The sequence below is a fragment of the Apteryx mantelli genome, chromosome 31 (genome assembly GCF_036417845.1).
Source record: "Apteryx mantelli isolate bAptMan1 chromosome 31, bAptMan1.hap1, whole genome shotgun sequence".
Taxonomy (NCBI): Eukaryota; Metazoa; Chordata; class Aves; order Apterygiformes; family Apterygidae; genus Apteryx; species Apteryx mantelli.
This window is the reverse complement of record NC_090008.1, coordinates 2,599,566-2,624,051: the sequence shown is the minus strand read 5'-3', so window position 1 is coordinate 2,624,051 and position 24,486 is coordinate 2,599,566. Positions and strand designations below refer to the sequence as shown.

At 56.5% G+C, this 24,486-nt stretch overlaps 3 protein-coding genes across 9 annotated transcripts in view; all 3 read left to right on the top strand.

The window, feature by feature from the left end:
• Window positions 1-13,499, top strand: part of ARNT (aryl hydrocarbon receptor nuclear translocator) — a 30,470-nt gene extending 16,971 nt beyond the window's left edge. For 2 of the 7 annotated variants that reach the window (XM_067313537.1, XM_067313534.1), the window contains 18 exons: window positions 223-436; window positions 587-800; window positions 886-951; window positions 1,066-1,165; window positions 1,570-1,635; window positions 2,132-2,217; window positions 2,725-2,801; window positions 2,984-3,118; window positions 3,595-3,669; window positions 4,462-4,613; window positions 6,338-6,448; window positions 6,653-6,731; window positions 7,110-7,233; window positions 7,855-7,954; window positions 8,353-8,503; window positions 9,121-9,280; window positions 9,725-9,876; window positions 10,564-13,499. In XM_067313537.1, coding sequence (XP_067169638.1) covers window positions 223-436; window positions 587-800; window positions 886-951; window positions 1,066-1,165; window positions 1,570-1,635; window positions 2,132-2,217; window positions 2,725-2,801; window positions 2,984-3,118; window positions 3,595-3,669; window positions 4,462-4,613; window positions 6,338-6,448; window positions 6,653-6,731; window positions 7,110-7,233; window positions 7,855-7,954; window positions 8,353-8,503; window positions 9,121-9,280; window positions 9,725-9,876; window positions 10,564-10,653 — 2,152 coding nt within the window. In that variant the 3' untranslated portion in view covers window positions 10,654-13,499. Of the gene's footprint in view, window positions 1-222; window positions 437-586; window positions 801-885; window positions 952-1,065; window positions 1,166-1,569; window positions 1,636-2,131; window positions 2,218-2,724; window positions 2,802-2,983; window positions 3,119-3,594; window positions 3,670-4,461; window positions 4,614-6,337; window positions 6,449-6,652; window positions 6,732-7,109; window positions 7,234-7,854; window positions 7,955-8,352; window positions 8,504-9,120; window positions 9,281-9,724; window positions 9,885-10,563 lie in introns of all 7 variants that reach the window. The other 5 variants (XM_067313540.1, XM_067313538.1, XM_067313536.1 and 2 more) reach the window with 4 other exon arrangements.
• Window positions 13,500-15,436: 1,937 nt separating this feature from the next.
• On the top strand, window positions 15,437-18,630 carry CTSK (cathepsin K). Its single transcript, XM_067313190.1, has 8 exons — window positions 15,437-15,550; window positions 16,470-16,596; window positions 16,854-16,976; window positions 17,091-17,246; window positions 17,318-17,536; window positions 17,634-17,799; window positions 17,889-17,994; window positions 18,104-18,630. The coding sequence occupies exons 1-8, from the start codon at window positions 15,543-15,545 to the stop codon at window positions 18,201-18,203; spliced, it is 1,005 nt and encodes a 334-aa protein (XP_067169291.1). The 5' UTR covers window positions 15,437-15,542; the 3' UTR covers window positions 18,204-18,630.
• A 1,954-nt stretch (window positions 18,631-20,584) lies between these two features.
• On the top strand, window positions 20,585-23,647 carry LOC106496842 (cathepsin S-like). Its single transcript, XM_067313153.1, has 5 exons — window positions 20,585-20,755; window positions 20,833-21,057; window positions 21,216-21,429; window positions 21,657-21,759; window positions 22,885-23,647. The coding sequence occupies exons 1-5, from the start codon at window positions 20,585-20,587 to the stop codon at window positions 22,982-22,984; spliced, it is 813 nt and encodes a 270-aa protein (XP_067169254.1). The 3' UTR covers window positions 22,985-23,647.
• Window positions 23,648-24,486: the final 839 nt, after the last annotated feature.

Below are 24,486 nucleotides of genomic sequence, written 5' to 3'. Positions count from 1 at the left end.
AAGAAGGTCCAGCTGTAGCCTCTCCTCCTTGCACTTGTTCCTGCGTTCCTTTGTGCACGCCCAGCATGCGAGGCTTTTGTGGCCCTTCTAACTCCTGATGACTCTGATGCATCTCTGTGTTTTGCACTCTGGCCTTGTGGAAGCGTTGACCTGGGAAAAATGCTGAGCCTTCTGGCTTGTCGGTAACTTCATCTTCTTCCTCTCCTCCCCGGCCTTTTGCAGGGAAAATCACAGCGAGATCGAGCGTAGGCGAAGGAACAAGATGACTGCCTACATCACAGAGCTGTCAGATATGGTGCCCACCTGCAGTGCCCTGGCCCGCAAACCAGACAAGCTCACCATCTTGCGCATGGCTGTGTCTCACATGAAGTCGCTGCGTGGCACAGGCAATACCTCCACTGATGGCACCTACAAACCCTCCTTTCTCACTGACCAGGTCTTGGCTTGATGCTGCTTTAGGGGAAATACTGCAGTCACAGGGGAGGAATTAAATTGTGGGTAGGGGAGAGAGGCCCTCAGGGTGGGTTTAGAGGATGTCACCTGCTTAGCACTGGAGTAAGAGTGCATCCGTCTGTCCTGTATGCAGGAACTCAAACACTTGATCCTAGAGGCAGCCGACGGCTTTCTGTTCATAGTGTCCTGTGAGACTGGGAGGGTGGTATATGTCTCCGATTCCGTGACTCCTGTCTTGAACCAGCCCCAGTCCGAATGGTTCGGCAGCACCCTGTACGACCAGGTGCATCCAGATGACGTGGGCAAACTGAGGGAGCAGCTTTCCACATCGGAGAACGCGCTGACAGGTAAAGCAGCCTGGGAAAGGAGTAGGGGGTGGGCAGTGCAAAAGCCTGCAAAGGACCTGGTTGGATTAAAACCTTCCATTTGTAGAAGGAACTAAACCCTGGTGCCTTTCTAACAAGGATCCTGCAACCCCCCCTGAGAATGCATCTAAAGGTACCACTGGTGACACTTATATCTTGCTAGTTTCCTAGTATGTTACCTGGTGCCTCTGTTGGTGAAAGGATTTGAAAAACTGCAGCAGCACCTTGCTTTTTCTTCTTTCTTTAGGTCGCATCTTAGATTTAAAGACGGGCACTGTCAAGAAGGAAGGCCAGCAGTCCATGAGGATGTGTATGGGTTCACGAAGATCTTTCATCTGCCGAATGAGGTAATGGAGAGAGTCCTCGGGGAAATCTCATTTGAGCCTGAGCTGAACTTGCTTGCTGGCCCCTTCATGCTCTGGTTCTGCTCATTCTGACCTAGATATGATATAACATAGTGGAGCTTGCCACACAGAGCGAACAACCAAGTTCTTGAGACTTTCTTTGCCCTATGCTAAGGTAGCTCTCAAGACCGAGTTTCAAGTAGGACTAACAATTTGCTTTGACCCCATGTGTCACCTCCCTTATTGAAGTCTGTGGAATGAGCGCTTTTCACTTGTGTGATGGAGGTTCAAAGCTTCATCCCAGTTTATAGAGTGCTTCCTCTCTTATTCAAGACTTCCACCTTGTTTTGACCTTGATAAACAAGGAGAAAAGCCTTTCCCTTCTTTCACTTCTAATTCTGGTACAGGTGTGGCAACGGCTCGGTGGATCCAGTCTCTGTAAATCGTCTCAGCTTTATGCGGAATCGCTGCAGGTAAATCATACCCTGGTTATGCACAAGCCTTCTGCCTTGCTAGGAGCAAAAGGAGCTACAGGTCTGTCGTCAGAGTGGTGGGGACACACTGTGGAGAGTGTGTGCAGGGTGAGCTAGCGTAGTACATAGAAGAGTTTAGATGGAGCTGCTGGTAGAGGAACCATAGTACCACTATATTGGGGAAGATGATATTTATTTTAAATCCTTTCTTTATTCCAGACTTGGATTTTAAGTCAATTAAAACCAAATGTTCTTCAAATTGTTGCTCTTGGGCCCTGGTGTACATTGTCTCTTTTTTCATTTGACAATGAGAGAGATTCCAACCTATTGTATCCCTGGACCTCTTGATTTTATGCCAAGTCTTTGTACTTTATACTAAATTGGGGTAAAGTCAGGCAGATTCAGGTAGGGGGTTTCCTATTTGTATTTTTAAAAGCTTCCACAGAATGTCTTCAGGATAAAGAAAGAACAATTGGAACTCTTTCTCTCTCCCAAGGAATGGCTTAGGTGCAGCAAAAGATGGTGAACCTCACTACGTCGTGGTGCACTGCACAGGTTACATAAAAGCCTGGCCTCCTGCAGGTAACGACTTACGCTGGCTAGCTGACATGTTCAGTCGTGGCAGCTTTCTAAGAAAATATGGTCTGAAGTTGTCCATTCTCCGCACTGAATGCGCTAGCAAATGCTTTCCAAATATGTCTAGCGTCCTTTCTCATTTTAGGATTGAACTAATTTTTTCAGGTGCTGTATCAGAGATCTGCGTTTCGGAATGTTTATTAAGAGATGGGATATTTCAGTGGTTCAGAGGCATGGTGCCTGTCCTTGAGCAGTGTCCACCATGGAGGATGAAAATACTGCGTTGTCTAATTTGCCAGCTTGTGCTGAAAGCTACAGATCTCTCTTTCCCTTCTGGGGGAAAAAAGGGAGGGGGAGGCAATTTAATTTACCAAGTCCTTGCATGGAAAAGGATATTGGATTACAAAACAGAGTGGAGAGATGTGTTGAAGTCAGAGCTGCGTGCTTTTTTTTCTCTGAAATCAGTTTTTTGTGCTTTGACCTTACTGGAATTCTTTGGCGCTCCTCTCTCAGGTGTTTCCCTGCCTGATGATGACCCGGACGCTGGCCAGGGCAGCAAGTTTTGTCTTGTGGCTATTGGCAGACTCCAGGTGTGTAGCACTTTTTGGTGGTTCAACATTGCCTTGTCCTAAAAGTCCACGGAGTTGAACCCTTCTGCCTGAAGGTGTTTCCTGATTGCCACTAATCCGGCTGCAGGGCTGCCTGGAACTGCTGGCCAGCAGAAAGCAGCTCCTGCAAGATCTGCTAATACCACATCTGTCTGGTCTTGCAGGTCACTAGCTCGCCCAACTGTACAGACATGAACAATGTTTGTCAGCCAACAGAGTTCATCTCCCGGCACAACACCGAAGGTATTTTCACCTTCATAGATCACCGCTGTGTGGCTACTGTTGGCTACCAGCCTCAGGTGAGAAAACAGTAGGAGCTTTCTAAGAAAGAATTAGTTTGAACAGGCTTTTTCCCTCCTCCCTCCTTTGCACATCATGGTTCTGCTTGTCTAACAGATCTGATAAAACAGTGCCGAGGGACTAGACCAGATGTGTGTTTGTCTTCCACCAGTTGCTCTTTCATTTGCTTTTCTAAGTGCTTTCATCATGGGAAAGGTGGGTGGCTCTGGGTTATGTCTAACGTCAATTAAGGTAGTTTTTGCCTTCGCTTGAGTTAGAAATCAAACATCAGTCAACTGCTGTTGTGCTTCTCTTAAAATACAGCACACCAATTCCTGTACTCGCTTTGTGCCGCAGTGATCTGGAGCGGGGGGAGTGTTGTGGGAGAGCAGTAACCACCTGTCCAAAGTGGAATCAATGGGGCAGACCTGAAACGGGGAGTCTGCTGGCCAGATGAAAACTGACTTGATCTCCCTCCCAATTCCTTTAAAATTAGGAGCTTCTGGGGAAGGACATTGTGGATTTCTGCCACCCAGAAGACCAACAGCTTTTGCGGGACAGCTTTCAGCAGGTAAAGCATTTTAACTACCTCTTGGCATGCAGTATGATATACAAACTGCAATGTGTCTTGGTGCTTGCAAAACAATGAAACTAACTGGAAAACCAAGAGAAGAATAAACCTTAGATAATTCTTCTTTGCCAAAAGGCAAACAGTTACAGATCTAGTAATTGTAAACATGCAAAACAAACCAGAAGTATCTGATGTCTAACTCTTGAATTCATCTTCTGGCTGCTAGTCCAGTCTGCTTTTAGGGCCAGAGACATGGCTACAAAGTGCTTACTTGAATGCCATGCTTCTGTAGCTGAAACACTGGTTCATCTCTAGGGCCCAGCCCAGTGCCGCAGAACTCGAAATGGATGTGGTTTGCTTGCCCTGTTGTGGTTACTCTTATTTCTGAGGGCGTTGGACTTGTGGCAGGGCAGGTAAGACTGCCCATGTGCTTTCATGACTCCAAAAAGTAGCTGCTCATATCCATTTGTCCAAATAGTTGGCACCAGAAGCAACAGCGTGTGCATCATTCGCTGGAGGTTTTTCATACATCTCACCAGTGCAAAGAGATAAGAAAAGTGGAAGCCGAAAAGGGGCTATTAGATTCTCCTACCATATCATTCTGGAAGCGAGATCCTGTAAGGGAGTAGTGGCAGTGCCATTTAGTTGAGGAAAATCAAGATATGGTCTTGTAGGCTTTGAGGCAAAGGGCCATCACGGGCTTCTAGTGGGGGGGTGGCTTGTGCTCAGAAGCAAGTTGCTCTTCGATGCCTTCTTTTATCAGGTACTACTGATGGCATTACATTTTTTTAGGTGGTGAAGTTAAAAGGCCAGGTTCTGTCAGTCATGTTCCGATTCCGATCCAAAAACCGGGAATGGCTCTGGATGAGAACCAGCTCCTTTACCTTCCAGAACCCCTACTCGGATGAAATTGAGTACATCATCTGTACCAACACCAATGTCAAGTATGTACATGGAAATGACTTGCCAACCACCAGTGATAGCACATGAACCAGATGGGATCTTGTCCCAGAATAACCAGGAACACAGAACTGAACTGCGGGAGCTTTGGCCTCTCCCCCTCGCCAAGCTTCCCATCAATTTGCATAGACCCTAGAGAAATTACTAAGTCCCCTGAGCGTTCTTTTTCTGGGCTGTGGCAGGCACTACAGGACTATAAAGTTCAAGAAATTTAATTCCTTTGGCCGTCTTGGTTGTATAGCTTAGCAAGCTGCCAAAGTTCAGCTCCAGCAATGCTTTGTTTAACTCTGGTTACTGGAGCAAGTTTCCTGTCTCTGAATTTGCATTCAGAGCTAATATTAGTAAAGTCCACATCTGAATGTAGCTCTTGGACTTCTGTGACAGTCCAGGAGGGCAGCTGGTCCAGAGTGTGGCTTTTCATGTGAGCAGGACTGTCTGCAAGTTCATGGCAGAAAGTAAACCCTTGTTTTTCTCTGCTGCTGTAGTTTGTCCTCAGAAACCAGCTCCTGAGTGATGCTTTAGGGAGACAGCTCTCACTGCTGCTTTCTTCTTTTCCCTCTCTTGACTGTTTTAGTGGGTCAGTAGTGCACATTGCTCTACAGCTGCATTTCCTTTGGGAGCGATCGTAGCTGCTGTCTCTTTCCATGAGTGAGCTCCAGGCTCCTCACAGAAGAGCAGAAATTGAAATAAAGAAGAAATGTTCCTATATGTGTTTCAAAACTGCAGGGCTGGTGAGAGCAGCAAATGGAGTCTCTCCAGCCAGACAAACGGAAGGCTCGATTGCTTGTGTTTTATGGGCAGGCGAAAAGTCGGGGGGTTTTTTTGCAAGGAAGAGAGGTCCTAGAGGGCAGGTAGCGCTTCTTGCCTTCCCCTAACAGGCAAGGTGCTTTCTGATGGAAAGCATTAAAAATTGAGCAGTGGCAACCCCAAACCTTTGGCTCTGAAGAGCTGTGGTCTGAGTGCAGGGCTGAGATCTGACGCAGATCTGATACAGGCTGAAATTCCTGTCCTGGTGTTAGAGCTATCTCTTTGAACTCATTCATTCCACATACATCCATTCCCACATCCATACTACACCTTCTAAATGCACTGCGCAAATTCAGACCAGATAAGCAGCAATCTGTGTCTGATTGTGCTTGAGATGCCGTTTATCTATGTGCATCTTTGCTGAGTTATCTGTATTAAGCTGTTTCATCTGTGAGATCAGGTCCTACTTCAAAAGCAGCAGCGTGCAAAACAACCGTTGAGGAAAATGCTGTATTTCCATCCCTTTCTTGTGGGGTGGGGGAGGATGTTTTTTAATCGACTTTTGACTGTAGACAGAAGAGCATAAAGAACTCCACCAACATCTTGGGTTTTTAAAAACTTAAAATTGCTGGTGGTCTCTGCAGGCACCAACTCTGGAGTGTCTGGCATAGAGCTGAATGGAAACTTTAGGGGTTTTTAGGCCCCTCAACCTGCACTTGTGCTTTAAGGCTGCTGCAGAACTGGCCATGCTCCCCTTTCAGAGACCATGGAAACTGAGTGGAAAGATCCTTCACTTGAACAGGTTTTGCAAAACCAAAGCTTCCAATCTTGTTTGAGACAGGTGCATTCTCTTACGTTCAGTAGCCAACTGTTTGCTTTCCTTTGTCATTTTTTAAATATATCTTTCTCTTTTTCCTTCTCTCTCTCTCTCCCCCCCTCTCCCTCTATTTTTTTTTTACAGGAATTCAAGCCAGGAATCTCGGCCTGCCCTGTCAAACTCAATGCAGAGGCCCCAGCTGGGGCAGAGCGTCAGCCTTCCCCTGGAGATGGGCACGGCACAGCTGCCCTCAAGGTCAGGAGGTGCTCAGCTCCTTTTACCATGCCTCTCTTGCTGGCTCTGCGCTCCTGTCAAATCGCCTTCCCACCCGAGCTTTCCCCTCTGCGGCGTTGAACTCCCCCGGGCTAATAAATCATCGGTGTAACCATAGAGTATCTGTTCCCTTGGCAATCTTTTTAGCAGGCGCTGTTCTCCTATTACAGCCACTTTCTATTTCAGGCAGCAGCAGCCGCCACAACAGACGGAGCTGGAAGTGGTCCCAGGAAGAGAGAGCCTGTCTGGTTACGACCACTCACAGGTAGATCAACAGGGGTTTTGGCTACTTGTTGCCTTTGTTGTCCTACATTCTTTGGGGATTTAAAGGTGGCCCTGCAAGATTGGCTTGAGGGTGCTGAGAATTTGGATAGGGAAGGGTTCTGGCTTGGGTTTTGCTGCATCTGTGCTTGATTCTGACCTGCCTCTGCGGCATCCTCTTCACCATGCTGCTGTTGAGGCTGCCAGCCTGGAATGGCCGTGCTGTGCGGATAAAACTCCCAGGAGTCCTGAGAGCAGCCTCTTCTCGTGTGTGTGGAGCCCTGGCCTGCAAATGCCCTCAGCGGTTCTCTGCGCTGGCTGGGAGACGGCTGACTTCCTTGCGCTTGAGGTACTGACTGCTCGTATTTATACCTGCTCCCAGGTTCCTGTTCAGCCTGTGACTGCTGCCGGCCCAGAGCACAGCAAGACGTTGGAGAAGGCAGAGAGCCTGTTTAATCAGGAGAGAGACCCGAGGTTCAGCGAAATCTACAGCAGTATCAATACAGGTAGGGAGCGCTGGGCTGTGAGCCACGGCCAGGGAGTGTTTCACGTTCGTCTGACTTGTGTCTTGGTCCAAGTGCTCTTCTGCTCTTTCCTAAGTCACTTGGAGCAGCTCTGGGTGTAGAGGCTGGTGTCCGTGTTGTGGCAGCCTAGGTCTTGCAGTAGGAATCCACCAGATGGTGTCAAAATCACTGACTATACACTGATACGTTGTAGTGGCAGCAAATCTCCCCACAGCCAACACCGCGCAGGAGAGGTGCGGCGAGGCAGTGGGTGATAAGGTGTCTCTTGTTGTGTATCTGCCTGCCTGCCTTAGTCTCATCCTTCCCGTTTGTCCCTGGAGAGCAGTTCTCTGTGTTCCTAGTTTGAGCACAGACTGCAGTGGATGCTCTAACCCCAGAGGACCTTAATGCGAAATTTATTAGAAAATGGAGAGGAAATCAAATTAAACAGGCTTTTACGAAACCATCTGGAGTCCATGTCTGGATAAGCAACAGCCGTGCTTGATGCTTTGGCTCAAAACGGTCTCCCTTCACGCGAGCACGTCTCTCGCTAACTAGTTCTCTGTCCCTGTTCCCGTTGCTGAGACCGTCTCAGCCCTAACCTGAACGTGCCTCTCTCCGCAGACCAGAGCAAAGCCATTCCTGCCAGCACAGTGCCTGCCAACCAAACCCTTTTTCAGCAGGGAAATGCTTTCACCCCCACGCGGCCTGCAGAGAACTTCAGGTGAGACTTTACGTGCTTCGAATGGGATGCTTGTGAGTTGTACCTTGTCCTGTAGTTGTGGTTGTTCTCTTAATGCCTCCCCCTGCAAGGGCTGAGGGCTCCCAGCCCCTCTCTGCCTGGCAGTGATTGTCCATAAAAGTGCTCCCACATAGTCTGTGCCTGTGTGACATCGCTTGGATCCTAGCCCAGCAGCTGAGCTGGGTGGGCAGCCTTGCCCACAAACCTAGCAGCTCCTGCTGGCTGCGCCCCTAGCAGGGCAGCAGGATGGGCTCTGGCACGGGAACAAAGTTGCCCCGCACTTTTCCTCCCCCAGTAACCTGCACGGATGGTGTCTGTGCCTCCTTGTCCTGTGATGTGATACCTAGCGTCCTTCTGAGAATGCCTCTCCCCTCTTCCAGGAGCAGCAGCATGGTACCTTCTGTGAACATTATCCAGCAGCAGCCCACGTCAGCAGGCCGGATCTTAGCACAGATTTCGCGCCACTCCAACCCCGCTCAGGTCAGCGGAACCAACTGGGCTCCGGGGACACGGCCAACATTCACGCCTCAGGTAGCAACATCCGAACCCTCGGTGCAGGCCCTGAGCCCCCAGTGCTTTACAGAGCCCTTCTGCTGGCATGAATCGACCTGCTCTCACTTGCTGGTGATGGTGGAGTGCTGTGTGTTGAGCGCCTCTGACTGTTCATGTTGGGAAGTGAACGGCTCAAAGAGGTGAAACCCCAGCAGGTGACAGGGCTGCTCTGCGCTCTTGAGGGAAGACATCTCCCCTCTGTGACACAGTCTGCTGTAGCTTTTGGTTTTAATAGGCTCAGTGGAGAGATTAGAGGAGGAAGAGGTCAGAGACAGAACACATTTACTGCTCCAAGTGTTTGAAGTGCTCTAGGACCCTTTCTCTCCTTCCTCCCACTTCATGTGAGCTGCTGTTGTGCTAGGTGCTGCGCAAACACGGGCGAGGATGAGCACCTTGCATTGAGGAGCCCTTCTGCAGAAGGTTTAAGGTGGATCAGCAAGGATGGGAGATCACCCTGTCCTTATGCTGTCTTGTTTGGAGACAAGTTACCTAGCTGCAAAGTTGACCCAGTCCAGCAATTACCGCCCTGGTGAAGATGAAGGTCAGAATAAATGCATCTCTCTCTTCTTCCTCTCATCTTTCCTTCTGTCTTGCAGCAGGTGGCATCCCAGACAGTGAAGACTCGGCCCCCTTCATTCGGTATGGGGACTTTCCAAGGCACGCCGTCCTCCTTCAGCCCTATGACAGCCCCTGGCTCTACAGCTTCCCCCAGCGGGCCTGCTTATCCAAACCTTGCTGGCCGTGGCACAGGCTTCAGTGAGTATGGCTTGGGGTGCTAGGAAAGTTGATGGGGTGATGACAAAATCCCCGTAGAGGAAAGCTGGGAGCCTCAGTCAGACGTTCCTTGCTCCGAGGCGGAATGCTTGCTATGTGTGTTGTGAATGGCCAAGCGTTGCGTGCACAGCTAAATCCCTGCTTGTCCCGGCTAGCGCTGCCCTTTTCAGCTTCATAGTCTCAGTGTGGGGTTCTAGAGCAGATGTTTCAAACAATTTGCAGGCTGGTTGGAGCGGGGGGAGCAAAACACCTGTGGGATTCCCCTGCATTTGTTGTTCTACCCCGTAGATGGGCATTCGCAAATGTCTTATTGCGCGTGATAGTTTAGCGGCTTTTCCCGGGGGGGTAGATCCCGTCCCGTTAAAGGATCGTAGACACCGCAGCCTGAGCTAGGAAACGTTTGCTGACTTGTTCCCTGTTGAACAGCCACAGAGGCAGCGCAGACCTCTGCCCCCTTCCAGACGCGTGCAGCCGAAGGCGTGGGGATGTGGCCGCAGTGGCAAGGACAGCACCACGGCCCGGCCTCCGGGGAGCAGCACGTGCAGCAGCCGCAGCCAAGCCAGCCTGAGGTCTTCTCAGTAAGACGGTGCTTTTCTTAACCTCCCGAGTGAGGACCCTTGTGTGGGCCCATCTTGTGGGAATGAATGGGCTTCAGTTCCCAAGTGCGGACAGTAGGCTGAAACGCCGGGAGCTTGTCCTTGTAGTTTGTAATATCCGGTGAGGTCTCAAACTTGTGAATAACCTGATGGAGCTGGGGGTGGGGAGGAGAGGGCAGAGAGGCCTTGGCTGGCCTTGCTTTGCGTCTTGGTCTGGTGTAGGATGAGCGTGAAGCTCCTGCTCTGAGCTCGGGTGAAGCGGTGGCCCTGTGTCGTTGCCAAACAGCTCTGTGGTTGAACTAACCCTTCTGGCTCCGATTTAAACAAAAATCCCAAAACACGTCGAGCGTGCAGACTGCTCTTCCCCTCTGCTGCTCCTCGGCTTGGAGACGCAAGCCCGTTTAGAAGACGCGGCAGACTTGCCCCAGCAGTGCTTGAGCTGAGGAGAGCTGAAACGCTCAGAGCAAAGATATCAGCTTGCAGGGGTTGTCCCCCGTTTTCAGAGGGATCTGTGTAGTCACTGCTCATGGCTTAAATTCCTCAGTCTCCACAGCCTTGGATACAAACCCTGCGTCCTCTTAGCACCTAGTATGACAGACTCGTCCGCAACTAAATTGCCAGTGCACCCACCTAGCCCAGATAATAACCGTATCCTTGTTGTCTTCGCAGGACATGCTGACAATGCTGGGAGACCAGGGACCCAACTACAACAACGAAGAGTTCCCAGAGTTAAATATATTCCCTTCTTTTTCAGAATAAAATAAGCCCCAGGGAAAGTAAAATATAACTATATATAATACCTATGTGTAAAGGAAAACACCTAAGTCTTTTTTTCAAAGACTGTTGAACTTTCTAAACACTTCCTACCTTCTGGAGGCGAAACTCTGCCCAAGAGCCCGGAGGGCGGACGGCCCGCGCGGGAAGAGGATGCTGTGGTTTTGGGCACCTCCTCCATGCAGCGCTGGCAGCGGCGACTATTTGCCTGGAGGCTTCAGGACTCGAGTGCCACCAGAGCAGTTGCGCTCATTGCCCGAAGTCCCCGTGTTCGCAGGGCCACTCATGAGCGGCTTTTGCTCTGCACACTGGGTTGGTAGGAGGGATTCCTGCCTGGATTACAGGCAGCTCCCCAAATCCATAAAGTGGCTTTTACTGTTTTTATTTCAGTCTTCTATACCGTGACTCTTTTCTATCAAACACAAAGTATTGTAACTTTTTAAATGTTGGAAGAAACTCTTCCAAGCGTTAACCCTGCGTGACGCGATTCTGGAGGATGCTGGGGTAAGAATCCTTGTCGTGATCAGGCTTCCCGGTTGGGAATCGCCCCCTAAAGGAAGCTTTGACATCTCTGGAGGATTGTTACTGCGTCTCTGTTTTGGGGTGTTTTTTTATTTAGATTCCCACGTTCACCGGCGCATTATGGTTTGTTTGGATCCCGTCTCTCTTTGTGAACTGTGCAATGAATATGGGCCTCTGTAGTCAGTGTGACCTATAAACTCCCTCGGGGCCCTGTCATTCCTGTGAATGACAGGATAGTTACGAGCCATAAAAATATTACGTATGTAGCTTTGTTCTCCATGCATCAGTTTTACAGCTGATGGTTTCCGTGCTGCCACAGACCGATGTTTCAACGGGCTTTGTGTCAGCTTGGGGCAGGGGGAAGAAAACCTGCCCTGCACTTTCCATGCGATTTTTACCACTTCTAGGTCGACTTCCTCGCCTTCACTTTGGAGCTGGACATCTGGTTCCCTGGACAAGGGAGGCCCTGGATTCACTCAGGGGCCTGCTGGGGAGCTGCATTTTTCACTACATGCTCAGAACGGCAGTGTTCACTCTTAAATTCACGGTCTCCCTGAAGAAATTCCTCCTGCCATATGACGACCCCGTTGCCAAATCACAAAATGGAGGAGAGCAAGGAAAGACAGGGAATGGAATGATTTCTTCTTTAAACCTCGACTCTGAATCTGCTGGCTTCCTCCGTGGAAAAACTTGTGGCAAATCTCGCTTTCCTCAGGGTGTGGAGGGGCTGGAAGAACATTTTGATCCCCCTGTGACGGCAAGACTTGCTTGAGTTTCAGCAGGAAAACTCGTTCGCTGCCGTGTTTGACTTGGAAAGAAGTTTGGCTTAACTGCAAGGAGGGGGGGGGAGAAAGAACAGGAATCTTTCTTGGAAACCTGGTTTTATCCTGGATGAAACCTGCTGGGAATCTCTCCTTCCCCCCTAGAACGGCTGCTGCTGCGTGTGAGTGAGACCGCTTGAGACACCCCGGGCATCCTCTCCCCGGCGCGGTGCAAGGAACGGACGTGGCTTTGGGACTTGCGGGGTCTCCGTGGTGCTACTGTGAGGAGAGACCCTTGTGAGAGCAGACTTCAGCGATACGCTGAGCAGGTAACGGCCGCGTGGGAAGCTTTGAGCAAAACGGCGTAAAGCGAAACGAGCTTCGGTGTTTTCACTGACCCGGAGTGGTTCGTCTTGACAGCGGAGCAGAAAACTTTTTCTCTTTTCCCTGTTTTCTCCTGCTTTTGTTGGAAAATGAAGATTTGAAACTTCAAACGCTGCTTCCAAATTCACATATGGGAAGTTGGGAACCTCCTATTAGGTAGTCTGGAAATATCCCTGCATCCATCCCCTTCCTTTTTTTAACCTGGGGAAATCAAGCCACCAGCAATAAGCACGTCTTGGACCGTGGCGATCTTTCGCGTCCCATGTTGTCACTGTCACCAGCTCCCTGGCTGTCGGGCTGTGGAGGTTCCTCAGGCTTAGAGGAGATCTATTTTGTGAAGTGGTAAGGTGTTAACTATCCTGGGTATTCGGACGTGGCGTCGCAGCACCCGCTCGCAGGGTGACGGGAGCGTGCCAAGGACCAGCGCTGAGCCGCACCGTCCCCCAGCGGCGGAGCTGTGCCCGCCTGCCAAATGCTCCGAAACGCCGCAGCCGCGAAGGAGGAGGAAAATTCCCGTTTCTACAGAAATCGAGTCCTGTTGTACCACGTGCCCGAGGGGAGCTCAGGAAACTACAGCTCCGGCGATCGGCGCGGAGGAAGCGACATCCCTCGGCTGTTGCGCTCCGCCCCAGGGCGGTGGTGGGAGCTGGACTTGCCCCTGCTGCTTTGCAGTCTGCACATCCCCGGCCCAGAGCGCGTCTTGCCCTTTGCTCCCACCCGAGCCACGGTGGGCGATGCTGTAGACCCCCCTCCGATTTCAGGTCCTGCTGCAGATGGGGAAAACAGCCAGGGCAGCAGATGGTGCTGAACCTATTAGGAAATGCCGACCTGGCTTATCCCAGAGGATCAGGACTGGCCCCGTGTCCACCACCCTCCGGCAGCGAGGCCCCCAGGACCTGCGCCATCGCAGGGGCCGGCGCAGAGACTTGGGGGACGGGGTGGGACCGCGGCCCGGGGCAGAGGCTCGTTTCCTTTGCAGCCTGTTTTGATAATTGTATTTTTTTCAATGCCGGGGGGGGTATTTTATCGTACAGTCGCAGGGGGCCGGAGCCAGCCCTCCTCCTCGGGCCTGCTGTGGGCCAGGGCTCCGTGTTGTGACAGAGGTTGCAAATAACTATATGTAGCAGAGATTTTACAACAAGATATTTTCCCTCTTTTTCAAAACTGTCTCCTCTTTTTTGCCTCCTTGCTCACCTCTGCCCCGGGGGGCAGATACAGCTCCCCCATATCCCCTGCCTTGGGCGAGAGCAGGGGGGTCGCAGCTCTGGAGATGATCATGCTGGGCCAGGCCGGACCCTGCGGATGCTGCTTTCCCCTGAGCTCCCTCCCTTCCTCGCCCTCCCCCTCTTAATGACTTGCAGCCGCCGTCTGGAGCACATTAGTGGGCGCTTGTGATCTCCGCGTTATTCCCGGAGCTCGCTTGGGGCCTTTGCAAGAAGTCACGTTCTCCCCGAAACGCGGCGCAGCCCAAAGCCCCCAGGAAGGGCCCCGTCCCCCCTGCCTCTGCCCCCTCGTCCTCCTTCCCTCCGTGGACCCAGGCGTCCGGCGGCTGCGAGCAAGTCGGGGCAGGAGCGCTCGGCTGTACCGACGCTTCCCCGCGTCTCCCGAGGCCAGCGCCGAGGGGGTCACCGTGCCACGGGGCTGGGACAGCCCGGCACGGCGCCTCGGTCACGCGCGGCCGACTCAGGGCCCCGTGCTTGGGGATGGGCTGGCTGCCGGCAGTGATGAGTCCGCGGTGAACCCTGTGCTGACTCAGCCACCCCTTTCCAGGCAGCCAGGGCCCAAGGGAGCCGGCGTGGGGTGGGGGTGTCTCACTCCCGGGGCACCCCGAGGTTGGGCAGAGACACGGGGGCAGTTTAGAGGTGTCTGAGCTGGCTCCAGCCTGGATCTGCCCTGCCTAGGCTGCCCCTTAACTCTGCCCCTCAGCATCCCCTTAACTCTGCCCCTTGCTCCTGGGCCGACCCCGGGGGTTGCTTCATGCCCGTACTCATGGCTGGATGGTGACGTCCCCATTGCGGGATGCCCAGGCAGGGGACATCTGCCACCTGGCTCTGGCTGGGGCCCTCCGGGCAGTGAATAAGGTGGCTTTTCTGAGTTGTCCTGCCGGGGAGCCGCGTGACGGGGCACCAGTCACCGCAGAAAGCACCGGCTGGCCCCGCTTCCGCCTGGTTTGGCTGCCCGGGGCAGGGGGGGCAGGCTGGGCCCTGGGGCCCCAGCTGTCCCCGTCCCCGGCGGTGTTTGCCGATGCCCCAGCCTCAGCGCTCCTTGCCTGAGCCAGGTGTGAGACGTGGGTGCTCGCCGTGGTGTGACCCTGCTGGGGAGATGGGGCCCAGGCTGGGCACTCGGGGTCCTGTCCTGTGTTCATGGACACACGTGTGGGCACATGTCAGCACAGGGAACAGGGGGCACCACCTGCCCCGGGTGTCATGCAACGACCCCCAATGTCCAGGGAGGTCTAATCCTGCCACACAGCACCTTCCCTGAAGCCAGCGGGAGCTCAGCCCGCTCTGGGGTGCTGGGGCAGGGTCTCCTGGGAATAGAGGGAATAGATCACCCCATCCCACCCCAGCCCCAGGAGAGTGTCCCCAGGGCAGAAGATGGCACTGAGGCAGGACCCTGGGGCAGGAGGATGTCCCTAGAGCAAGACCCTGGAGCAAGAGGATGTCCCCAGGGCAGAAGGATGTCTGCAGGGCAGGAGGTGGCACTGGGGCAGGAGCCTGGGGCAGGAGAGCACTCCTGGAGCAGAAGATGTCACTGGGGCAGGACCTTGGGGCATGAGGACATCCCTGGAGCAGGACACTGCGGCAAGAGGATGGCCCCAGGGCAGGACTCAGGGGCAGGAAAACGTCCCCAGAGCAGGACCCTCTGCAGGACCCCAGGGCACGAGGACATCCCCAGGGCAGGAGGACGTCCCTGAAGCAGGACCCCAGGGCAAGAGGACATCCTCGGGGCAGGAGGACGTCCCCGGGGCAGGACCCGGGCGGCTGCCCCCGAGGCCCCCAGCTGACTCAGCTCTGTCCCGGAGCATCATGTGAAGCCGGGAGGGAGCCAAGGCCGCGGTTCCCTCCCCCAGCCCTGAGAGAACCCAGGCGACTGCCCAAATTTTCCAGCTGCCTCCGACTTCCTCAATCCAGCAGCATAAAAGAGCCGCGGCCGCAGCACCCTCATCCCCGGCCCAGCCTGCGCCGCGCTCTCGACGACAGCACGATGCCCGGGTAAGCAGGCCGGGGAGGGAGAGGGGCCCGCAAGGGCATCGCCGGGGCGTTCGGGTGGCTTTCGTCCCAGGGGAGGAGCCTGGTGGGAACGTGGCGGGGCAAAAGGGCTCGACTGGGCGGTATCGGACCTCCATGGAGTTCGGGGCTGCAAGGGGGAAACTGAGGCACAGGGGGGCTGTGAGGGCAGCGTGGTGCCAGGCCGCCGTCCCCTCCCCTGCTCTGCCCCTGGGGACTGGGAGGGAAAGCTGGCAGTGTGGGAGGCAGGACTCCGGGATTCGGCTCATCTCCCGCTCCCTGCGCCCCCAACCTCGGTGTCCTCGCAGCTGGGGGGTCCCGGCGGAGCCGCGGGCGCCGGGTGCTGCTGGAAACGCACCGGCGGCGCCGTAATGGGAACCAGCTGCCCCGGCTCATGTGATGCCTGCGGCCGGCCAGCACCGCCCCACAGCGGGTTCCGGCCCAAAAACAGGGATGGACACGGAGTCCCAGCCCCTCCGTGGCCCTAAAATATGGTGGGCACGGGGTCCCGATCCCCCATAGCCCGATAACGGGGTGGGCATAGGGTCCTGAGCCCCATCAATGGGGTGGGCTTGGGATTTCAGTCCACTGTTGCCCAAAAATGTGGTGGGCACGGGGTCGCGGCCACCACTGCCTGGCATCGGGGTGGGTACTGGCTCCCGTGGCCCAAAACCGGGGTGGGCGCAGGGTCCAGGTCACCCACGGCCCAGCGTCGGGGTGGACATGGGCTCCGGGTCCCCTGCAGCGCAACAGCGGGGTGAACAGCCCCAAAACGGGGTGGGCACGGAGCCCTGGCCACCCACGGCGCAAACCCGGGGTGGGCACGGGGTCCCAGCCCCCTTGCAGCCCTCCCGGGCTCGGGCGGCCGCCGCGGCCGTTCCCCCAGCATTTCACCGTCCCCCAGGCTGTGGTGGCCCAGTCTGCTGGCCCTGCTGGTCCCCGCGGCGGTGGCCCAGCTACGCCCCGAGCAGGCGCTGGACGCCCAGTGGGAGCTGTGGAAGAAAAGCTACCGGAAGCAGTACAACGGCGAGGTACGGCGGGGCCGGGCGCCCCTCCGCCGTGGCCCCTTCGGGGTCCCCTGGGGGGGGTTCCGGGCTATTTGGGGACTGGGGAGCCCCCTGGAAATGTGGGGGCTCCCAGGGTTTGGTGGGACTGGAGGTGTCCCCGTGGGGCTGATCTATTCGCCCCCCATACCTGGGGTGTGATGAGTTGGAGCGGCGGTGGGGGGCGCGGGCAGGGCCCCGGCATCCCGCGCCGGCCCCCAGCGCCGTCTCGCCCTCCGGCGCAGACGGACGAGCTGTTGCGGCGGCTGATCTGGGAGAAGAACCTCCGGTACATCAACACGCACAACCTGGAGCACTCGCTGGGCACCCACACCTTCGAGCTGGCCATGAACCACCTGGGCGACATGGTGAGTGGCCCGGGGACAGGGCGGGGGGACACCGCGCCGGGAGGGACGGGGAGCGAAAGCCCGCCGGGGCTGCCCGCCCTCAGCCATGCTCAACCGCCTCGGCTCCTTCCCCAGACCAGCGAGGAGGTGGTGAGGACCATGACGGGTCTCAAGGCGCCCCGGGGCCACCCGCGCCGCAACGAGACCCTCTACGTCGCCGACGAGGCCGAGCGGGCGCCGGCCGCCGTGGACTGGAGGAAGAAGGGTTACGTGACGCCCGTGAAGAACCAGGTAAGCGGGGCGGCCCCGGGGCGCCCGGTGCCCGGCGTCACCCCGGCGTCACCTCGGCTCGTCCCCGGCAGGGCCAGTGCGGGTCGTGCTGGGCCTTCAGCTCGGTGGGCGCCCTGGAGGGGCAGCTGAAGAGGAAGACGGGCAAGCTGCTCTCGCTGAGCCCCCAAAACCTGGTGGACTGCGTGACCAACAACGACGGCTGCGGCGGCGGCTACATGACCAACGCCTTCGAGTACGTCCGGCAGAACCGCGGCATCGACTCCGAGGACGCCTACCCCTACATCGGCCAGGTCGGGGGGGGGGGACACGGGAGGGTGGCCCGGGGACGCCCCGGCGGTGCCCTCGCCATCCCCTGCGTCGCCTTCACCCGGTCCCCGTCCCTCGCAGGATGAGAGCTGCATGTACAGCCCCACCGGGAAGGCGGCCAAGTGCCGAGGCTACCGGGAGATCCCCGAAGGGAACGAGAAGGCTTTGAAGAGGGCCGTGGCCAGGATCGGCCCCGTCTCCGTGGGCATCGACGCCAGCCTGCCCTCCTTCCAGTTCTACAGCCGGGGTGAGTTCGTGTCTCCGGCGGCGGCCCGGGGAAACCGAGGCACGGCGGGGCGCCCCGTCATCCCTGTGACCGGCCGCCCTCTCGCTCAGGTGTCTACTACGACGAGAGCTGCAACGCCCAGAACATCAACCACGCGGTGCTGGCAGTGGGCTACGGCGCGCAGAAGGGCACCAAGCACTGGATCATCAAGAACAGGTAGCGGGGGCCGGCATGGGAATGGGACGGGATGGGACGGGCATCGGCCAAGGCCGGGCTTTGCCAGCGGCGAAGGCGGCGGCTCAGGACCTGCCCTTTCTCGCCGCAGCTGGGGCGAAGAGTGGGGCAACAAGGGCTACGTGCTGCTGGCGCGCAACATGAACAACGCCTGCGGCGTCGCCAACCTCGCCAGCTTCCCCAAGATGTGAGCGCTCCCGGCCCGCTCCCGCGCCGCGCCGCCTCCGCTGCCGGCTGCCCCCTGCTTCTCCGGTGCAGATGGACGGCGTGATTAGCCCCCACCTCGCTCTGTTTTCCCGGGGCTTGGCGCCGTCCCCCTTCCCCTCCGCTGCACGCGCTGGGTTCCTCCTTCCCGCGGCCCTGGATGCTCTCGGGGCCAGGCCTGGTCGGCTCCGGAGAGTCTGATCCGGCCAGAGACGCTCGTGCAAACGGGCCCCACGCCGGCCTCTGCCTCCGGGAAGAGCGTAGGTGGGCAGCGCCGCACTGGCTCTGCCGCCTTCCGCCTGCGCAGGGTGCGGATCCGGCCTCACCGTGGGTCCCATCTGTCTCCCCCCACCCCGCTCGGAGTCCCAGTGGGCTGCTGAGAATGATACGATTTTATTTTTAAAATAAACACTGTTGGGAATAAAAGCTCGGGCTGCTTTGCTCTGTGCTGCCCCGGCCGGGTGGTGGGAAGGGGCTGTCGTGCTGGAAAAATCCCTCCCTTTCCCAAGAAGGCAGGAGCCTGGGGTGGAGCAGGAGAAGAAGGTGCTGCCGGAGCCAAAGGGGACGGTGCTGGAGTCGTTCAGCATCGGCTCTGCAAATCCCTGCGCCTCGAGAGGGGCGTTTTGAAACCGAAACCCCTAAATCCCAAATCCGAGTGGTCCTTTTAATGCAACAAATTGGAACCGAGCGCAGCCGAGCTCGGGGCAGGCGCTAACAGGGAGGGAAGGTGATATTTGCTTTACAAACTCACCGGTAAGTTATTTTCCCGCTCGCGCTCGCCCGCGCGCCAAGACGCAGGTGCCCGAACGGTCTGGGCTGGTTCCCGGCACGTGACGCAGGGGACGAGGGACGCCGGCTCTGCCGTCGGGGCCTGCTGGGACGTCAAGGTTGTTCAAAACAAGAGCGGGGAGAAAAGAAAGTGAAATCAGAGCATTTCCTCATTCACCGGCTCCCCGAGCCAGACGCCAGGCTGCAGCCCGCGGCGGGGAGCGGAGGGACCTTCTCGCGTCCCCCTAGCTCGTCCCGGTCCCTCGTCCCCAGGCCGAGCCGGGCTTCGCGGGAAGGCGCCCCACGGCCAGGCAGGTACGTCAGACGTTCCCCTCGGGTGGTTTGGCCCCTGCCGGGAGGTGCTCGCCGGGGCGGAGGACGAAGATGCAGAAAGGGTTTGCGCTCACCTGGCGGGGATGGAGTTCATCCTCGGCGCTTCTCCCCCGGCGGCTCCTTTTCCTCGAGAGCTGCTGAACTGACGGAGGTGGAAACCGGCTGTTTGCAAGAGGAAATATCTGGGGATGCTCAGAGTTTCCAGACAGGGAACTTCCTGGGGGTGGTGTCGCACACGTGGGGGCATGTGTGTGCGCATGCAGGGCTGCGCATGCAGAGGGAGGGTCCCATCCTGCCCCGCGGCTGCACTGGGGGCTGCAGAGCCTCCCTGTGCAACTAGAGACAGCTCCCAGACGAGGAAAAAGGTGCAAAGGGAACGTGTGGGATTGGGAACAGCAGCGGGGGGAAGTATAACCCCCTGCTGTAGCCAGGTTGGGGATCTGCCGCTGCCTCACTGCATTGCTCTCCGGTCCGAGCCGAGCGGGATGAAGCTGCTGGCCTGCGGCGCCTTCCTGGCCGCGCTCGCTGCGGCGCTGGGGCACCCCGATCCCGCGCTGGACCGGCACTGGCAGCTCTGGAAGAAAACCCACGGCAAAGAGTATTGCCACCAGGTAGGGTTGGCTCAGGGGGTGACTTGGGGCCCCAACGCGGCGGGTGCTGCTCTGGCTGCTCCCTCCTTGCTCGAGACGCGGCAGTGTCGCACACCAGGAGCGGCCGCACTTTGCAGCGGGGAGAGGAGCCCCCGGGTTGGAAGTACTGCTGGTTCCCAGGGGGATTTTGGCCGGGAAGGGTCCCGGCAGCCTTGCACGGGGGTAAAATGAAGGGTTGAAATGGCTGCCGGGCCATTTTGCCTACCACAGCGCTACGGGGCTGGGTTTGATTTCAGAAAGAGGAAGGAAAGCGGCGCGTGACATGGGAGAGGAACCTGCACCTGGTGACGCTGCATAATCTGGAGCATTCCCTGGGGCTGCACTCCTACGAGCTGGGCATGAACCACCTGGCAGACATGGTAGGTGAAGCCCCCGCCGGCCGCGGGGCTCGGGCGCACCGCGATGCCGGGCTTTCGGTCGAGCAGGGCCGGGGATGAAAGGCGTCGCGCCACGGATGCCTTGCCCGCGTGTGCTAGTTCCCGTAGGCTGCAAGGACAAACCGGGCCACGTGCGTCTGGCGAGGACGGCACGGCCGTCCAGGCACGGACGGATCCGCTCTCCCGTCACGCAGTTTCTCCCCGTGTCCGATGGCAGCCTGGGTGGCGCGTGGCGAACACATGTGTGCTTCTTCCCACCAGACCAGCAAGGAAGTGGCAGCTTTGCTAACGGGGCTGAAAGTTCCCCAACAGCGAAACCGGACCTCTACGTACCGGCCGATGGCCGGCAGCAAAGTCCCGGACACCGTGGACCGGCGGGAGAAGGGCTGCGTCACGGCCGTGAAGAACCAGGTGCGACGTCTCCCTGCGCCCGCCCAGCTCCGAGCGCCGCAGAGCAGCGTCTGAGCGCGTCTCGGGGGCTTTTGCAGGGCGCCTGCGGGGCGTGCTGGGCCTTCAGCGCCGTGGGAGCCCTGGAAGCCCAGGTGAAGCTGAAGACGGGCAAGCTGGTGTCCCTGAGCGCCCAAAACCTCGTCGACTGCTCCCGGAGCTATGGGAACGAAGGCTGCGGAGGCGGATGGAGAACCAAGGCTTTCCAGTACATCATAGACAACCAAGGAATCGACTCGGACGATTCCTACCCGTACACGGCGCAGGTGGGCATCAGACCTGGGCGACGCTCGGCTCAGCCCGGGCTGCCGAACCATTAAAATGGAAGAATCACAGTCCTGTGGCTTCCAAAGAAAATCCACCTCGGCAAAACCGTAGGCGCATCCGCGTTTAAAGCTGCGGGCGTCAGTTCTGCGCCGCGCAGGTAACACGGAGCAGGAGCCGACGGGTTTTCCCCTTGCCCCTTTGCCAGGACGGCACGTGCCACTACAACCCAGCGGCGCGGGCAGCCAACTGCTCCAGCTACGTCGAGCTCCTGTACGGCGACGAAAGCGCGCTGAAGGATGCCGTCGCCAACGCGGGGCCCGTCTCCGTCGGCATCGACAGCAGCCAGCCCACGTTCTTCCTGTACAAGGCGGGTGCGTCTCCCGGCGGAGCGCCGGGAATAGCGACCGAGGGCTGCGCTCTGCTTCCCGCAGCCCGACGCGTTCCAATTTAAAGCTTTGCGGGTTTGACGTGCGTCTTGCTGGCGTTGCCCTCTTTTTTGGCGACAGGCGGCTGTGGCATTGATTAACACCCACCGGAGAGCGAACTTCACTCTGATTTGGGGCCGGTTGTCTTAAAGGTGTTTCCAAACGCCTTCCAGGTATCTACGACGAACCCCGTTGCTCTCAGATCGGGAACCACGCGGTGCTCATCGTCGGCTACGGCACGTCGGACAGGAAGGACTACTGGCTCGTGAAAAACAGGTACAGGGAACGCAGCCGCTGGGCTGCTTCTCCTCGGCTCAGCTTTGAGCCAAAGGGGCGCCCCAAAGATTTCACAAACGTGCCAGCGACGCATGTCTTAGGGCTTGATTCCTAGGGCAGCTCTCCTTGTACCGTCCCGGTAACATAAAATGGCTTTTAAATGGGCGTCAGCTTTCTTTACGTACGTTTAAGGGCCCTCGATTAAGCCATACAAACCTGAATCGATGACAGTCACCCGAATCGCTTCTGCACGGCTCATTGGAGTTGGCTCCAAACCGGCCTTTCTGTGCCGCGGGAAATTCCAGCGTTTCAAACGCTCCTGGATGCTGAGCCGGAGCCAAGAGCTGGCGTTTCTCAGCTTACCGTGGAGGAGAGACACCGAGCAGGTTTGCTTCAGAGAGGCGCCGGCGTTGCCTCCGGAGAATCCCCTCGTTTAAACAGTCCGGAGGCGCAGCGTCAAGGAGCGTGGCAGCCAGGCCGCCGCTCGCCTTGCAGCGTGTGCGAGCGCGAGCGTTTCTGCACCGTTTAAAGTTCCAAACCAGAAGAGGCAAAGCGTCGAAAGGGAACAGCCCCGCTCAAACCTGCGCATCTCTGGAAAATGCTGTGATGTCAGCAAGGCTCCATTTAGCAACCGAAAGGCATTATCTCTCTAAAAAATTATATATATATACGGGCAGCTCTATAAACGAAGCTTCCTTATCTTCATGTCGGAGTTAGCTTAAAAAAGCACCAGTTTTCTCCTGTCTCTCTCATCTCCAGCCTTGGTCGGATTTTTTTCAAAGCGAAACATGTTTTTAATATACAAAAACAATTTGCACACCTTTGCCTGGGATTTCCCTCGTGGCTTCAACTCACTCCAACGCATAGAAATGATTTCTTTCCTTCCGCCCCCCAGGAAGAGTTAATGGCAGCAAAATCTGGCAGGGGCAGGGAGGCACTCAGGAGGTTTGGCCTTTCGGGGCAAAAGATGTGAATTTGGCTATTCCTGTGGCTGCAGGGGAGGAAGAGCGAGCGGGTCTGCAGCACGGAGATGAGATGGGGCCTGGTTTAAAAAATGGGGGGATGGTATGGAAGGAAGGGGCCGTCTTCCTCTTGTCTAATGCTGCTTTTTCCTTCTTCCCAAAGCTGGGGAGTGCATTTCGGCGAGCAGGGCTACATCCGAATGTCGAGGAACCGCGGAAACCAGTGTGGGATCGCCAGCTACGCCTCTTACCCTCAGATCTAAGGGGGGGCTCTCTGCCTCGAGATAAGCTCTTGGGATGCCACCTCTCGCCCCGCTGATCTGGATCTACTCCGGCCTTGTTTAAGAATCCCGTTGCATTTTTACAGATGTGCAGCAGAAACTCTGAATGATCGCAGTCGGTCTCTTCGAATGTCTTGTCAAGTATGACCTCTTAATTCACCCTCCCCAAGAAGATCCACTAAAAGGGGGTCATCTGTCGGAAATTATTTCAGTTATCTGGGTGACGGGCTCTCTGGTGTCATCGCTAACTCTTGCAATCTCCGGCAGCCACAGCTGCCTTTTAGAAAATGACTCAGCTCCATCTCAGCAGCTCCTGTGACACTGCTTTGCCTCCTCCTCCTCTCCTAGAAGATGGTTTCTTGCAGCCATTTTATGTCCGAGGTGCTTCGCAATGCTGAGAAACGCGCCTTGCTGCCTGGCTCGCCTTCGCGGGATCCCAGAGGAAGCCCCGGCGCGGAGGCTGGCGTGTGATTTTTCCAGCTGCTGCCGGAGACTTTGCTGACGGCGTGTTCAGACCGACTGCAACGTCTGCAATATAATGTGCATTAAATGCATCTCCCGCTGCCCGTGCGGCGCCGAGGCTGGCCGCCGATACAGCAGGCTCGGCTCCGTGCAATCGTTATATTCAAACCGTGTGTTCCCCTCTGCGCTTCCCCACGGAAAAGCGAATAAATCCGATTTTCTGAGAGCTGGCTTTGGTCTGGTTGATGCGCGACGGCGGTGAGATGGGAGTTCGGTTCTGGTCCGAGGGCGCTGCCTGGCTCAAACCAGCTGCAGGGGGGGTCCATGCTCAGCCTCGTCCCGTCTCTCAGCTCCGCGCTGAGCCCCAGAAATGCAAAACCATGTTAGTCACCCACAACACAACTGCAAGCCCCGCTCCTGCCCGCCGGCCCTACAAGCCAGTAAAGCACTTTGGGAGCTTTGCAACACCTCTACGTTAATTTTGGGGGTGCCAGGAACAGCAAAGCGCTTCACTTTCTCAGATGCTGGACCGGCCGCTTCAAATAAACCCGCGAGTGGTGTGACAGGTCGCGTCCCAGCTAAGTGAAAACGAAATCAGAGCATTTCCTCATTTCCTGACTCATGTGATTTGTCGGACAAGTCGTAGCTGCAGCGCGCCCGGTGCCAGAGCTCTCGGAGACCCCAGCAGCAGGCAGGCACTGGGTGCACACAGGATTTGTCCCTGGCACCCCGCCACCGCCAGGGAGCTGAAGAGCTGCGCCCAGAGCCCCGCGCTGGCCGCAGGCTGTTCAGGTACGTTGGGTGCTATCGTATTTTAAACCTACTCCGGGACAAGCGAGCTTTGAGGAAGTAAAAAATCAAAGAAATGATGTTTGCGTAGTGGAGTTTGACTCCATTTTATCTCTAATCTCCTCCAAGACTTCCGTGGCCAATTGAATTCTAGGTGGGAGCCCCCTCCCCAGGAGCTGGTAGGGAAGGGCCGGATGAAAATAGGATTTTTTGCTTTTTAAGGTGGTGGAAAA